General features: G+C 42.0%; 1 protein-coding gene across 1 annotated transcript in view; it reads right to left on the bottom strand.

Moving 5' to 3' along the window:
* Window positions 1-12692, bottom strand: part of ENTPD6 (ectonucleoside triphosphate diphosphohydrolase 6) — a 32851-nt gene extending 20159 nt beyond the window's left edge. The window contains exons 1-4 of the mRNA XM_056567579.1: window positions 12492-12692; window positions 9363-9613; window positions 3171-3247; window positions 339-482 (exon numbers count right to left, since the gene is read on the bottom strand). Of these exons, the coding sequence (XP_056423554.1) occupies window positions 339-482; window positions 3171-3247; window positions 9363-9613; window positions 12492-12499 (480 nt within the window). The 5' untranslated portion in view covers window positions 12500-12692. The remainder of the gene's footprint in view (window positions 1-338; window positions 483-3170; window positions 3248-9362; window positions 9614-12491) is intronic.
* Window positions 12693-14088: the final 1396 nt, after the last annotated feature.

Consider the following 14088-nt stretch of genomic DNA (forward strand, 5'->3'; position numbering starts at 1 on the left):
ATATTTATATGGCGCAACCTCTGAAATAGATTCTCCAAATATTGTTGGAGCCCATCAGCTAAGCCTCTGACTACAATCAATGCATTCATTGTCATGTCATTATTATCCTACTGTCATTGCATTGTTATTTGTTCATCGTATACAAATGTACTTTGTGTCTCTTACTCTATAGAATTGTGTTAGGACAGAGAGAGATTGTTTTAGCTGCTCCAGCTAAGTGATGAAAGGTTATGCATGACGACTTCCCTCTCATCACGCCAAGTCCCAAGAGGGTATTTGAGAATGGATTTTCTGAAGCGCACATCCGTTTTATTGAACCTTTACATAAACGCTATTACCGTGTCAAGTAGCCTCTGCGCTTTCTCTTCTGGTAAGAGGCGTAATCCAGCTGTAGCTTTGAGGATAAGAGGAGTAGAGCTCCTGAGGTGTTCAGGTATTTCTTCAATTGCAATATCTAGCAGCTCTTGTATTCCTGCAGAACACTGAGCATGAAAAGGAAAAGAGAAAAACTAATTAAAAATAAAAAAGAATAGATGCATGTAATTCACCTAAGAAAGGTTTTGAACATCACAATACTCTGACAACTCTACTTTGCTTCTACTCCTATATACCTGCCTGCTGTCACCCCCCCACCCATAGACTTGCATTGAGGGGGTGGAGTGTGACGTCACAAGCTCCCGGGGCCAGCGTTCGGAACAGTTTGTTCGAAACACTGAGCAGCAGAGTACCCCTTTAAATGGGCACTGTCAGATACATGATACATAGGTTTTGCAATTGCTTTCATTTGACATTTTTCAGTATTTCATACTGAAAAAGCCAGTCAAACAACTGCCCCCCCTGCCTGTTTGGACACATACTAGTCCTGCTGTGTCCATGTGTCATCACCTATGTCATGGACACACTTCCTTGGATTGACAACTGTGAGCGCAGGGAAAAATCCTCCCACTGTCAGCCTGTGTCCCCCTACTGTCAGTGAGGACAAGCTGGGAGTTGTAGTTTTGCTAATGCTAGGGGAGATGTGAGCAGACAGCATACTGAGGGAGGGGGCGGAGACCTGCACAGTGAGGCCACACCCCCTCCCTTTGAGAGGAATTCAGACTAGTGTAATAAAAAATAAATAAAATAAATAAATGGTGCTAGACAAAAATTATATGTACATGGCCGGGATTAGGTACTGAGTGATATATATATAAAAAAAAAAAAAAAAAAATTTTGGTTGGATCTGACGGGTACGCTTTAAGATCAGGGCAGAGAACAGAATTGGAAGGACACTTAGATTTAGAAATGTGCATTGGTCTTTCACGTGAAATAAAATAAAAAATGTAATTAAATAAATAATCACTATTTACATGTGGTTTTTTGAGCTCTACTAAAGTCAAAGTTTTTTTTTTAATTCTGGCTCCGATGTGTTCAATTCTTTCAGCTCCATAGCTTATATACATTATTAAAAAAAAGGAGTAGTTAAAAAAATAAAAATAAAATAAGGGATACTTTTGTTCACAAGTTCTATTTGCTTATACTCGAGTATATACGGTATTTAATCAGAGTTTTTCAGTATGATTTTTTTGTGCTGAAAATGCCCCCTCGGCTTATACTCGAGTGAACTCTCCGCCTGTCAATCCCTTCTCAGTGGTCTTCAACCTGTGGACTCCAGATGTTGCAAAACTACAACTCCCAGCATGCCCGGACAGCCATCGCCTGTCCGGGCATGCTGGGAGTTGTAGTTTTGAAACATCTGGAGGTCCGCAGGTTGAAGACCACTGCGGCCTTCGTCATCATCCAGACCCCCCCCCCCCCCCCTTTAGTTTTCTACTCACCTCCCCTCGGTGGGAAGGAAGGGTGAGCTGGTCCAGGCCATCTATGCTGCAGGCACCGTCCGGTGGGGAGGGTTAGTCGTTCCGGCCTGTCCATTTTCACAGGGAGGCCCTCTCCTCCTCTCCGGGCCCGTCCCCGGCCTAGTGACGTTGCCTTGATGACGACGCACAGGGACGTCCGTGCGAGTCACTAGGCTGGGGCCGGAGCGGTATTTATCCCTGTATAAAGTTATCCCTCACTATAATACTAATAACAGGAGCCTGTGATGGCTTTGGAACCTTATGGAAACCCAGCACTGCTTGGGTTAGTAAAACAGTGTCTGTGAGCTATTTGTAGATATATCACATAACACCTATGCAAACAATTTCAGTTCTGGACATGGGTAGAAGGTAATGGTGTAGAATTCCCATGACATAACAAGTACTTCACAGGAATTAGTAAGGTGATGAATAGTCTAATATTTGTTTTGGCTCTAACTAGACCCAGCTATAGGGTAGTGTCAGATCACAGCCGCATTATAGGGATCCTCCTGCCTTCAACAACAAAAATAGCTCCCGACATTTTCACTTTTGTTCCCCTATAGGAATATATTCTGGATTTGCTAAGGATATCTGTTTTTTTTTTAAATAAAAATTAAATAGAGATAATAATAATAATAATAATAATAATAATAATAATAATAATAATAATAATAATAATAATAATAATAATAGAGATGAGCGAACTTGCAGTAAATTCGATTTGTTACGAACTTCTTGGCTCGGCAGGTGATGACTTTTCCTGCATAAATTAGTTCAGCCTTCAGGTGCTCCGGAAAAGGTGGATACAGTCCTAGGAGAGTCTTTCCTAGGACTGTATCCACCTTTTCCAGACCACCGGAGCACCTGAAAGCTGAACTAATTTACGCAGGATAAGTCATCAACTGCCGAGCCGAGAAGTTTGTGACGAATAGAATTTACAGTAAGTTCGCATAATAATAATAAATATATATATTAAAATAAAAATAATAATTAAAATAATTAAAATTTAAATAAATAATATATTTATTTATTCCCCCCCCCCCTTTGTATATTTACTTTGAACAACAATGATAAATAATTCATAATAGTAAATCATTTCACAAATTTTAAATATCCCAAACTATCATTAAATTTTTTAATCTTTAGATTGTGAGATCACTGATTGTCACTAAAATATGTAGACAGAAAATTGACAGATGAAAGAAAGGGCGTCTTATATACACTGGTGTCTGAATTTTATGTATGAAGTAAAACATGGATTGTTAGCAAACAAGAGCTGTGAAAAAGATCTGTGAAGTCCTCTGAGATCAGCACCATGCAGTGTACTGTACTTGCCTTATGTGGCTCATCTGCGTATGCAGACAGTCCGGGTTTTATAGCCTTGAATAGTTCATGTTCCAGGCGGGGCGCTCCTGAGAAGAGACAAAATCCTCAGAACACACTATTTTGACAAATCATACTGCTGATAAAATAGAAAGAAGTACGGTATACTGTTGCAACTTAATATAGAACAGAATGAGTGGGATAAAAAGAATCAAATACTCATTTGAAAACTAAAGAAGCTATAGACAGATTATTTTAACAAATTATGGAAATTTCTTGGTACTTAATCTAATGTTTATGGTGAGCCCACTAAAAAATAGTCGGTAGGGGGCAAGCTCATCTGAGCTCCCGAAAAAAGCCCCATCCTGAAGGGGTTATTAGAATGGAGCAGCAGCCATGAATGGACACGGCCGCTCTGTTCACCCTTCAGATAAAAGTCAACTATCCAGAACATAAAAGTTTACATCTTGCAATAAGCTTATTAAGTAATGTTGGGAAGTAATCATTGGCTGATCACATCCCTTACAGTGTTTTCCAGCCAGTGTGCCTCCAGCTGTTTGCCTCCAGCCAAAGGCTGTCCGGGCTTGCTGGGAGTTGTAGTTTTGCAGAGGCAGCCTGGTTGGAGAACACTGTCTTACAGAGTTCCACATGAATTCAGGATGCAGGGGGAGATTTATCATTGTGTAAACAGCTATTTTTTGGCTTCTAAATGTCACATTAAATGCTACAAACAGTCTTACTAAAGTCAATTTTATTTTTCAACTTGCAGTGGTCACGTATTTATCAAGTGTGAATGTTTGACCAAGGTTTAATTTATCAACGCAATAATATGATAAATATGTCACAAGTAATAGGAAAAAACACCTTCTAAAGACAACAATAAGTCTTCCCCACAGTTAAAGATGTATGATCGCAGGGGTCCCACCGCTGGGGACCCCCGTGATCTCGGCTGTCACGCCCCCTCCCATAGACATGAATGGAGGGGCATGGCATCACTAGGGGCGTGACGTCATGTCCCAGTCTCGGAGGCAGTGCACGGCACAGAATGCCAGAGGCTGCACAGAGATCGGGGGGGGGGGGGGGGGTTCCAACTGCAGGACCCCTGCGATCATAATACATCTTATCCCCCTATCCAAGAGAACTGTGGTGCATGATCCCAGGTGGGGTGGGGGTTGAGATGTCTCTGAACACTGGGACCCCCCTTAATTTCCTACACTGCACCCCGGCTCTCCTCAGGGACAGAGCGTGCCAACTCCCGCACAAGACATTGGCCGATACAACCCCCCCCCTCCCCCATATCTATATTTCTATGAGGGAGTCAGACTCTTATCCTTTGGATAGGGGATAAGTTGTCATGCACCAGTGTTACTTTAATTTTACAATAGCAGAATGAAAATAGATGACAATAAGAATTCCAATGACAACCTATTCAACAATGTTAAATGATCTGTCACCAACGATACATCAAGAAAATCTAAATATAAAAATCGAAACCCTGATTTCCATATCTGTTAAAGGAAACATCCTGATCTGGCAACCGACGTCAGCAGAACATGTGTCTTCTACACAACCTTGTAAACTTGTCCTATGATTCAGTGTGCAGATATATGTCCGGTTTCCTAAATTCCTATTTACAAGCTTCATTCTAATTATAGCATTTACTCCAACATGAATAATGACTGGTTTATTGTTCCTGCACATGTCACTATCACGATTCTGTACTCCTGGCATGAATCATACACGATGAGGACTCAATAAATGCTACAATAATGTGACTTTCACACTGTAATGTTAAGATTTCCTATAGTATTTCAGTATAAGAAAGGAACTTCTATTGCATGGTATATATATAGAACAAATGTGTGTATGAAATAACGCAGTCTGCTGCGCCACCTCAATACTGGAGAGAGGGAAAAAAAAAAAAATGTATACTTACACACTAGGGATCGACCGATATTGATTTTTTAGGGCAGATACTGATAATCTGTGAACTTTCAGGCCGATAGCCGATAACTTATACTGGAATATCGGTCTAAATTATCGGCTATTTCACCCCCCCCCCCGAAGAGGCCGCTGCAGATCAATGATTTAAAGCGGGCACTTTAAATCAATGAACTGTAGCGACTTTTGCAGGGCCAGAGACTGCCGCCACCACCAGCTTCTCTCCCCCTGCCTGTCCTGGGGTCCTCCTGAGTCCAACCACCACCGCCGCTGCCCCCCCCTGCCTATCCTCTGGCCAGAGACCGCCGCTGCCCGCTTCTCTCCCCGTGCCGGTCCTTAGTGCAACAACCGCCACTGCCCCATTGCCTCCCCCATCCCTGGTTTTATAATTACCTGTTCCCGGGGTCCACGTTACTTCTGGCTCTAGCGGCGTCCTGAGCTGTCACTGTGCGTACTGACGGTGACGTTGCGTTGAGGACGTCACTCGTCATTGCGCAGCGCACAGTGTAACGCAGGAGCCAGAAGTAGCGCGGACCCCAGGAACAGGTCATTATAAAATTGGGGGTGGGGGAGGCAATGGGGCAGCGGCGGTCTCTGGCCGGGCATTTTTGCAAGGTAATTGCCAAAAACGATAACGTCCAAAATCGTGAATATGGGCCAAACCGATAATCGGTCGATCCCTAATACACATATCTCTATCGCTATCCATCTCAAAACAGCATGCCTAGGCAACAACACTGCAACATATCCTAAACCATTACAAAATGTTAAAACATCATAACTACTAGATCCTTATAGTTATTATACTCCAACATGTTTCCAATGAAATCCCCATGTTCATCAGGGAACTTATCATTTACTTAGTCCGAGGCTAAAGATGAAAAACAAACATTTGGATAGATTGTATTAGTACTATACAATGTTAAACAACAACAAAAAACGTGGTCTCAAATGGCTGGAGGTGCTCAACCCCAAATGCAGTTGTGCCCTTGTAGTCCGTTGCTAGGGGCAATCCCCAGCATAGAAATGCATACAATGGAGGATGCCTGCAGTGGACTACAAGTGCCACAATAGAATCCTGAGTGATTATTCTGAGGATGTGGAATCACTGTGGGTAGAATTACAAAAGGAGGGAAATACTGAAAAAAATAATATTTGGTGTAATCTACAGACCCCCTAATATCACTGAAGAGATAGAAGGTCGGCTGCATAAAAAAAAAAAAAAAAAAAAAAAAAGAGAGGGCCGCCCGGGCAGGTACAGTGGTAATAATGGGAGATTTTAACTATCCAGATATAGATTGGGGTCCGGGGTTGGCTAAAACTACAAAGGGGCGACAATTCCTAAATTTATTGCAGGATAATTTTATGGGCCAGTTTGTGGAGGACCCAACAAGAAGTGATGCCTTGTTGGATCTGATCATTTCCAACAATGCAGAGCTGGTTGGTAATGTAACTGTGCGGGAAAACCTTGGTAATAGCGACCACAATATAGTTACTTTTGACTTAAAATGTAGAAAACAAAGACAGGCGGGGAAGGCAAAAACATATAACTTTAAAAAGGCAAAATTCCCTGGGCTGAGATCTGCACTACAGGACATAGACTGGGGGAAGGTGTTGTCAAATACTGATACAGAAGGTAAATGGGACATCTTTAAATCAACTCTAAATAACTATACAGCTAAATATATACCAAAGGGGAACAAATATAAACGATTAATACTAAATCCTACATGGCTGACAAATGATGTTAAAAGACCAATAAACAACAAAAAAATAGCCTTCAAAAAATACAAATCTGATGGGTCAGCTATAACATTTAAACAGTACAAAGAGCTTAATAAAATCTGTAAAAATGTAATAAAAACAGCAAAAATTCTAAATGAGAGACAGGTGGCCAAAGAAAGCAAAACTAATCCTAAATATTTTTTTAGATATATAAATACAAAAAACCCAAGGACAGAGCATATAGGACCCCTTAATAATGATAATGGGGAGGTTGTCACGGGCGATCAAGAGAAGGCAGAGCTACTGAATGGGTTCTTTAGTTCTGTATATACTATGGAAAAAGGAGCTGACATTGGCCAGGTCAGTGCTGGTAACACATCATGTAATGTACTGAACTGGCTTAATGTAGAGATGGTACAAGGTAAGTTAAGTGATATAAATGTAAGCAAATCTCCAGGGCCGGATGGACTACACCCAAGAGTTCTTAGAGAGGTAAGTTCAGTAATATCTGTACCCCTGTTCATGATATTTAGAGATTCTCTGGTGTCTGGTATTGTGCCAAGGGACTGGCGCAAGGCTAATGTGGTACCAATCTTCAAGAAGGGCTCTAGGTCTTCGCCAGGCAATTATAGACCGGTAAGTCTAACGTGCATTGTGGGTAAATTGTTTGAAGGACTTATAAGGGATTACATACAGGAATACATAGGGGTTAATAGTATTATAAGTCATAGCCAGCATGGGTTTACTAAGGATAGAAGTTGTCAAACCAATCTAATTTGCTTTTATGAAGAGGTGAGTAGAAGCCTTGACAGAGGAATGGCTGTGGATATAGTGTTTCTGGATTTTGCTAAAGCGTTTGATACTGTCCCTCATAGACGTCTGACAGGTAAGTTAAGGTCTTTGGGTTTGGAAACTTTAGTTTGTAACTGGATTGAACACTGGCTCATGGATCGTACCCAGAGAGTGGTGGTCAATGATTCGTACTCTGATTGGTCCCCGGTTATTAGTGGTGTACCCCAAGGTTCAGTACTGGGCCCGCTGTTGTTTAATTTATTTATCAATGATATAGAGGATGGTATTAACAGCTCTGTTTCTATCTTTGCAGATGACACCAAGCTTTGTAGCACGGTACAGTCTATAGAGGATGTGCATAAGTTACAAGATGACTTGGATAGACTAAGTGTCTGGGCATCCACTTGGCAAATGAGGTTCAATGTGGATAAATGTAAAGTTATGCATCTGGGTACTAATAACCTGCATGCGTCGTATGTCTTAGGGGGGATTAAACTGGCAGAGTCACTGGTAGAGAAGGATCTGGGTGTACTTGTAGATCACAGACTACAGAATAGCATGCAATGTCAGGCTGCTGCTTCCAAAGCCAGCAGGATATTGTCATGTATCAAAAGAGGCATGGACTCAAGGGACAGGGACATAATACTCCCCCTTTATAAAGCATTGGTACGGCCTCACCTGGAATATGCTGTTCAGTTTTGGGCACCTGTTCATAAAAGGGACACTGTGGAGTTGGAAAGGGTGCAGAGACGCGCGACTAAACTAATATGGGGCATGGAACATCTTAGCTATGAGGAGCGATTAAAGGAGTTACAATTGTTTAGTCTTGAGAAGAGACGTTTAAGGGGGGATATGATAAACTTATATAAGTATATAAATGGCCCATACAAAAAATATGGAGAAAACTGTTCCAGGTTAAACCCCCCCAAAGGACGAGGGGGCACTCCCTCCGTCTGGAGAAGAAAAAGTTTAGTCTCAAGGGGCGACACACCTTCTTTACCATGAGAACTGTGAACTTATGGAACAGTCTACCTCAGGAACAATTAACAGTTTTAAAACAGGATTAGATACATTCCTGGAACAAAATAACATTAATGCTTATGAAGAAATATAAAATCTCATCCCTTCCCCAATATCGCGCCACACCCCTACCCTTCAATTCCCTGGTTGAACTTGATGGACGTATGTCTTTTTTCAACCGTACTAACTATGTAACTATGATCCTACACCAGACAGACAGACAGTGTGGATGTGTAACAATTAGAATAATACAAGAATTTAGGTGCACTACTGTGGTAGATGTATATTGTGACATTGGCTAACCCTCAACACTGATGTTAAAATTGAGACATTAGCCAGTATATCCTTGTATGAAGGACACACCAGAGCCCGCACACCAACGCCAAGGTTTCTCAAGTGGCACGGGCTCAGGTATGTCCATATAAGGATATACTGGCTAAAGTCTCCATTTTAACATCGGTGTTGAGGGATAGGCAATGTCATTGATTACATCTACCACAGTAGTGCACCTACATTCTTGTATTACTATACAATGTTAACAGCACATGATGTCATAATATACCACCTAAAGTGTGTAGCATCCAATGAGAAGTATGCATATACAAGTGACAATAGCACTATTTCCAATACCAGCATGTTGCCAACACCCTATCAGCACATAAGCAAGTTGTGGAAATTGTTAGTTAATAAGCAGACAGCCCTGCTCAATAATAGACTGTTACTTACCAGAGGATGTCTGGCTGAACTTGTAGACATGCACTCGTGTGCCGGTGCTCCCAGCATCAAACATAATACCGTAGAAGTTTTCGTTTGCACCTGCTATTCTCCCGCTTCCATCTGCAGTCTTCAGGTTAGGCAAAGACTTCTCCACTTCTGTATTAGGATTCCATCGGAGGTAGCTGACATAGAGCATGACGCAGAAAGCAACAAATAGGAGGAAAGGAATCTTGGAAATTTTCATGGTTGTTGATTCAGAACTGGAAAAAGAAAAGATTTTTCAGGAATTTTACAGTCAAAAAAACACTCCGGCTGTTCAGGTACCTGGACAATAATAATACCTCGGTTGCAACTAACGATTATTTTTATCAATAAGTCAACGATCAATTGATTAGTTGTTTTAGCCCTACATACCTGTCATCTTCCTCCGCTCGGGCGCAGCTTCATGACGTCAACACTGACAAGCAGTCTTAGGGAAACAGCAACGGTGAACTCCTGAAGCTCCGCCCGGCGCATAAACGGAGGAAGTTAACAGGTTAACCGGACCACGGCTTGGAGACAGGTATGTAGAGCTGAGACAACTAATCGATAAAAATCATCATTAGTTGGAGTCCAAGCTATTTGACCGCCGGCGGAGACAAATTTGCGAGCTAAGTGCCTCACTATTTCATAGTTTCACATTTGCATCTATTACACCATAGCTGTATAGCTCTCCATGTTTTATCTGCATGTTCATGTTTCACCTATATCCTTGTGCTGGCAGTGTGCTGCTGCATTCTTCTGTTGCTGTATATCTAGCCTAGTAGCGTGCACCTGTAGGCCAGGTCCATATAATAGTTTGGTATCAACTAAAGTGCTGGCTGACTTATTCTTTGATATATATATATATATATATATATATATATATATATATATATATATATATATATATATGTTCAAAGCTCTGGGGGTGCCAGGCCAGAGATCGCAGGGTTTCCCAGTGGCCAGACCCCCCCCCCCCCCTCCTTTGGATAGGGGATAAGATGTCTAGAGGTAGTGTACCCCTTTAAGGTATCTATCCCCTACTACTTTGGAGTATCCCTTTAAGTGTATAAGAGTTTTCTCTTATACAAACCTAAGCATCCGGAGAACTGGAGAGTTTTTCTATAAACACTCAATTTCTCCATTTACTGAAAGCAATAAGAGATCAGAAAACTAGTGAGAAATTGAAACACAAAAAGGGACATATTTAAAAGCCAAAAAAGAGACTGGAATATTTTATACAGGTCACTAGACCTATCTGTTTTCTTACATTTCAGTCAGAATTACACGTTCAAATTGCGATAAAGACCCAAACCTATAGGTAGCTATGAGGGTTGTTTTTTTTGCGCATATACATTACTCAGGTTTACTCAACAATAGAATTCGCCAGCTTCCTGTATATTTGGAATTTTCTTTTGTTGCCAAAAAGTAGTGATTATTATCCTAACCCGATACAAGATTCGCTGTATCGCCAATACCATAAAGCTGAACATCCTGTCATACAGACTTCGGGTGCATGCACACCACGTTTTTGCAATACAGTTCTCGTATCAGGTTTTTGATGAAAAACGGATTCCTCAAAACATGTGTACAAATTTCAACCCGAATACGGTTTGAAAAATGATGTCCGGTTGCATCTGTTTTTTTAAGAAAAAAACATAGGTTTTTAACTTTTCACTTCATTTTGAATAAAGTTTCACTTGTTTGATTGAAATTCCAAGGAAAAAAATAAAAATAAAGTCAAAAACCGTATGGAACCGTACGCACATACGGTTCCCATTGACTCGCATGTAAAAAACATAACAAAACAAAAAAAAAAACACATACGGTTTAAAACTGTTTTTCACCCGGACCAAAAAAAACGTGGCAGACTACAGTTTTGGGTATGGGTTAAAAAAAAAAAAAAAAAAAAAAAAAAAAAAAAAAACGAATAAGATGCAAAACGGACTAAACCGGATGATGCGTTTGACATATGGTTTACAATGCTAAAGGGGTTATCCAGGGAAAAACTTAGAGATAGATATATATATCTCTCTCTCTCTCTCAACTGGCTCCAGAAAGTTAAACAGATTTGTAAATGACTTCTATTAAAAAGTCTTTATCCTTTCAGTACTTATGAGCTTCTGAAGTTGAGTTGTTCTTTTCTGTCTAAGTGCTCTCTGATGACACTTGTCTCGGGAACCGCTGAGTTTAGAAGCAAATCCCCATAGCAAACCTCTTCTACTCTGTTCAGTTCCCGAGACAAGCAGAGAGCACTATTGCCAGACAGAAAACAACAACAACTCAACTTCAGCAACTGATAATTATTGAAAGGATTAAGATTTTTTAATAGAAGTAATTTACAAATCTGTTTAACTTTCTGGAGCGTGTTGAGATTATATATATATATATATATATATATATATATATATATATATATTAAAAAGTTTTTTTCTGGATAACCCCTTTAAAAGACAATGCATACAGTTTTCTATACGGTTCCAAACAGTTCTTAACTTGAAATCGTATAGGGGAACAGTATAACAAAAACATGGTGTGCATGCACCCTAAATCCGACCAAATGCTCACAAATCTAAAACTGGAGTACATTGTGCATTTTTTTTTGGTGTAAACTTGAAAATGTAGCGTTTTGTTTTTTGCCACCCCCAAAGTTGTAAAACGTTTCACTTTAACCTGTGTACAACCTGTACCCACTATAAAACACACGTATTCCCATGGCGCGCCCATACAGATGAACACCAAATACTGTACACCTCTATGGACATACCGCAGCAATTATCTATAGCAGGCATAGGCAACCTTCGGCACTGCAGATGTTCTGGACTACATCTCCCATGATGCTTTGGCAGTATTTTGTCTGTAAGAGCATCATGGGAGATGTAGTCCAAAACATCTGCAGTGCCGAAGGTTGCCTATGCCTGATCTATAGGGTTACACCAAAGCTGTGACCAAACTACAATGACATGGTGCAGAATAATTACATACCGCTCTAAATACAACAATGCCAGGAGCAACCAGTGGGGGGAGGTAGGGAGCAGTAGGTAAACACTCCCACAATGTCAGCTTTACAAAGGTCACAACAAGTGTTTATGGTAGAGTTCTCCTGTCCGCACTCACCTGTACATAGTCAGCAGCCATAGGAAAGCTCAGTGCCGGCACTACTCCTGTCACTGCTCCACATCACTGCCCGGCACTGCTGTACGTCATCCCGACGCGTCTAGAGGTGGGATTGAGACCAGAACGCATGCGCTGACACGTTATAGCGGAGGTCGGTCACTTGATCAGACTCGGGGAGCTGGGCGGGGCTTGCTGTCAGCGGTGACGTGTACTGTGTGCGTTCCTAGACTGTGATACAGAGAGGCAGTTCTGTCAGAGGGGAGTGATGTGTTCTTTAGAAATGAGCTCACTGTTATTATAAGAATTATTAATATCGAGCCAACATATGACGTAGAGCAGTGTTCCCCAACCAGTGGCGCTCCAGCTGTTTAAAAACTACAATTCCCATCATGCCCGGACAGCCTTAGGCTGTCCGGGCATGATGGGAGTTGTAGTTTTGCAGTAGTTGCAGTTGAACAACACTGTACGGGAACTTTCATTTTTACAGGGGGTGTCCAAGTATGTTCACATTAGATATGGACAGAGGCATCTGGCAGATTGTACAGTGACAGTCTCATTAACCAGCTTTTTGTGGTGTCCCGGTACCGTATTACATACCGTACCTAGTGTAGAGGTCCCCAAAGTCAGAGTAACTACGTTCAGGTAGGATCCCTCAGTTGGGACAGCCCCTAGTCGCCTCTCCTTAATTCTAAATCTCTAATGTTGATACATATATATATATATATATATATATATATTTAACAAATAATGTATATCTAATATAATGTAAAGTACTTACCTTGTTTAGCGTCGCAGGACCTTCGGTCATGTGACCAGGTTAATATCCTCTATGGTATGTTGGAGGACCTTTGGAGGTCCTTGGGTCACGTGTTACCCACAAATCTTTGTAATGGTGATTGACACAAGTATGGACCAATTAGCACTAGTCCAGCCCCTGCCCATATAAGGGAGCTGTAGCCAATTATCGCTCTCTTGGGTTGCTGCTCTCGTGGATGCCGGACTAGCAGGACGGATCTGCGCAACTTGCAAAGACACGCTAGGCGTAAAAAACCTACCGGCCTCAGCTGAACTAAAACCGTGAGTTCTAAACTACCCCCGCTAAAGCTAGCGTGACTACTGGACCGCAACTAATCCCCTAAATCCAGTGGAACAGCACACAATACTTAAAGGAGTAGTCCAGTGGTGATTCAGTGGTGAGCAACTTATCCCCTATCCTAAGGATAGGGGATAAGTTGCAGATCGCGGGGGGTCCGACCGCTGGGGCCCCCTGCGATCTCCTGTACGGAGCCCCGATAGCCCGCGGGAAGGGGGCGTGTTGACCTCCGCACGAGGCGGCGGCCGACACGCCCCCTCAATACAACTCTATGGCAGAGCCGAAGCGCTGTCTTCGGCAATCTCCGGCTCTGCCATAGAGATGTATTGAGGGGGCGTGTCGGCCGCCGCCTCGTGCGGGGGTCGACACCCGCTATCTCGGCGGAGAGCCGGGGCCCCGTACAGAGAGATCGCAGGGGGCCCCAGCGGTCGGACCCCCCGCGATCTCAAACTTATCCCCTATCCTTAGGATAGGGGATAAGTTTTTCACCACTGGACTACCCCT

The sequence above is a fragment of the Hyla sarda genome, chromosome 3, assembly GCF_029499605.1.
Source record: "Hyla sarda isolate aHylSar1 chromosome 3, aHylSar1.hap1, whole genome shotgun sequence".
NCBI classification, from domain to species: domain Eukaryota; kingdom Metazoa; phylum Chordata; class Amphibia; order Anura; family Hylidae; genus Hyla; species Hyla sarda.